This window comes from Pelodiscus sinensis, chromosome 30, assembly GCF_052426305.1.
Source record: "Pelodiscus sinensis isolate ZL-2025 chromosome 30, ASM5242630v1, whole genome shotgun sequence".
In the NCBI taxonomy this organism is placed as follows: domain Eukaryota; kingdom Metazoa; phylum Chordata; order Testudines; family Trionychidae; genus Pelodiscus; species Pelodiscus sinensis.
Genome location: NC_143081.1, coordinates 15,071,935 through 15,073,094, shown reverse-complemented (window position 1 = coordinate 15,073,094; position 1,160 = coordinate 15,071,935). Strand labels below are relative to the sequence as shown.

The 1,160-nt window shown below is 53.5% G+C and overlaps 1 protein-coding gene across 1 annotated transcript; it reads left to right on the top strand.

Annotated features, from left to right (window-relative positions):
• The first annotated feature begins 212 nt into the window (after nt 1-212).
• Nucleotides 213-1,160, top strand: LOC149521272 (olfactory receptor 14A16-like). Its single transcript, XM_089774427.1, has one exon. The coding sequence runs from the start codon at nt 213-215 to the stop codon at nt 1,158-1,160; it is 948 nt and encodes a 315-aa protein (XP_089630553.1).

Genomic DNA, 1,160 nt, shown 5'->3' with positions numbered 1-1,160 from the left:
ATTGCTCCTCGTTCTGCCATTGCCACCACTGAGAACAGCCTCTCTCCATCCTCCTCGGGAAATAACACCCTTAAGGAGTCCATGCAAATGGCAGGAATTCTGAGGTTTTGACAAGCACATCATGAGATATTCTGGGGGGAAATCCAGGCCATTCCGTCCAACACTTGAATGCTGACAGTGACCCTTCGCTTTCCCTCCACAGGCAGGACACAATGTCCAACGGAAGCACCGCTACTGAGTTCCTTCTCCTGGGCTTCTCTGACGTGCGGGAGCTACAGATTCTGCACTTTGTGCTGTTCCTGGTGCTTTACCTGGCCGCCCTGGTGGGGAACCTTCTCATCATCTCAGCCGTCACTGTCAACCGCCAGCTCCACACCCCTATGTACTTCTTTCTGGGGAACCTGGCTGTCCTAGACCTCGGCGCCATCTCCGTCACCGTTCCCAAGTCCATGGCCAACTCCATATTGAACACCAGGTCCATTTCCTATGTTGGGTGCATCACCCAAGTGTTTCTCTTTGTCTTCTTCAATTCAGCAGACATCACCTTACTGACCGTCATGGCCTACGACCGGTACGTGGCCATCTGCCAGCCGCTGCACTACCAGAGCATAATGAACCAGAAGGCTTGTGCCCACATGGCGGCCGGGGCCTGGATTAACGGCATGCTCAATTCTGCCATGCACACGGGAAACACCTTTGCGATCACCTTCTGTGAGAGCCATGTGGTGGATCATTTCTTCTGTGAAATCCCCCAGCTGCTGAAGCTTTCCTGCTCCGACGCCTACGTTGGCGAAACCGTGGCAATTGTCTTGAGCGCGTTCTTAGTCTTATGCTGCTTTGTTCTGATCACCGTGTCGTACGTTCTGATCTTCCAAACGGTGCAGAGAATCCCCTCGGAGCAGGGCCGGCACAAGGCCTTCTCCACATGCCTGCCCCACCTCGCCGTAGTCTCCTTGTTTATTTTCCCTGGCACCATCGCCTACCTGAAACCCACCTCCAGCTCGACATTCGGTTTGGACCTGGTGGTGGCCACTGTCTATGCCCTGCTGCCACCTGTAATGAATCCGGTCATCTACAGCATGAGGAACATGGAGATCAAAGCTGTCCTGTGGAAAATGTTGGGATCGAGGCTGTTTTCCAAAAATAAAAAGCCCACCTGA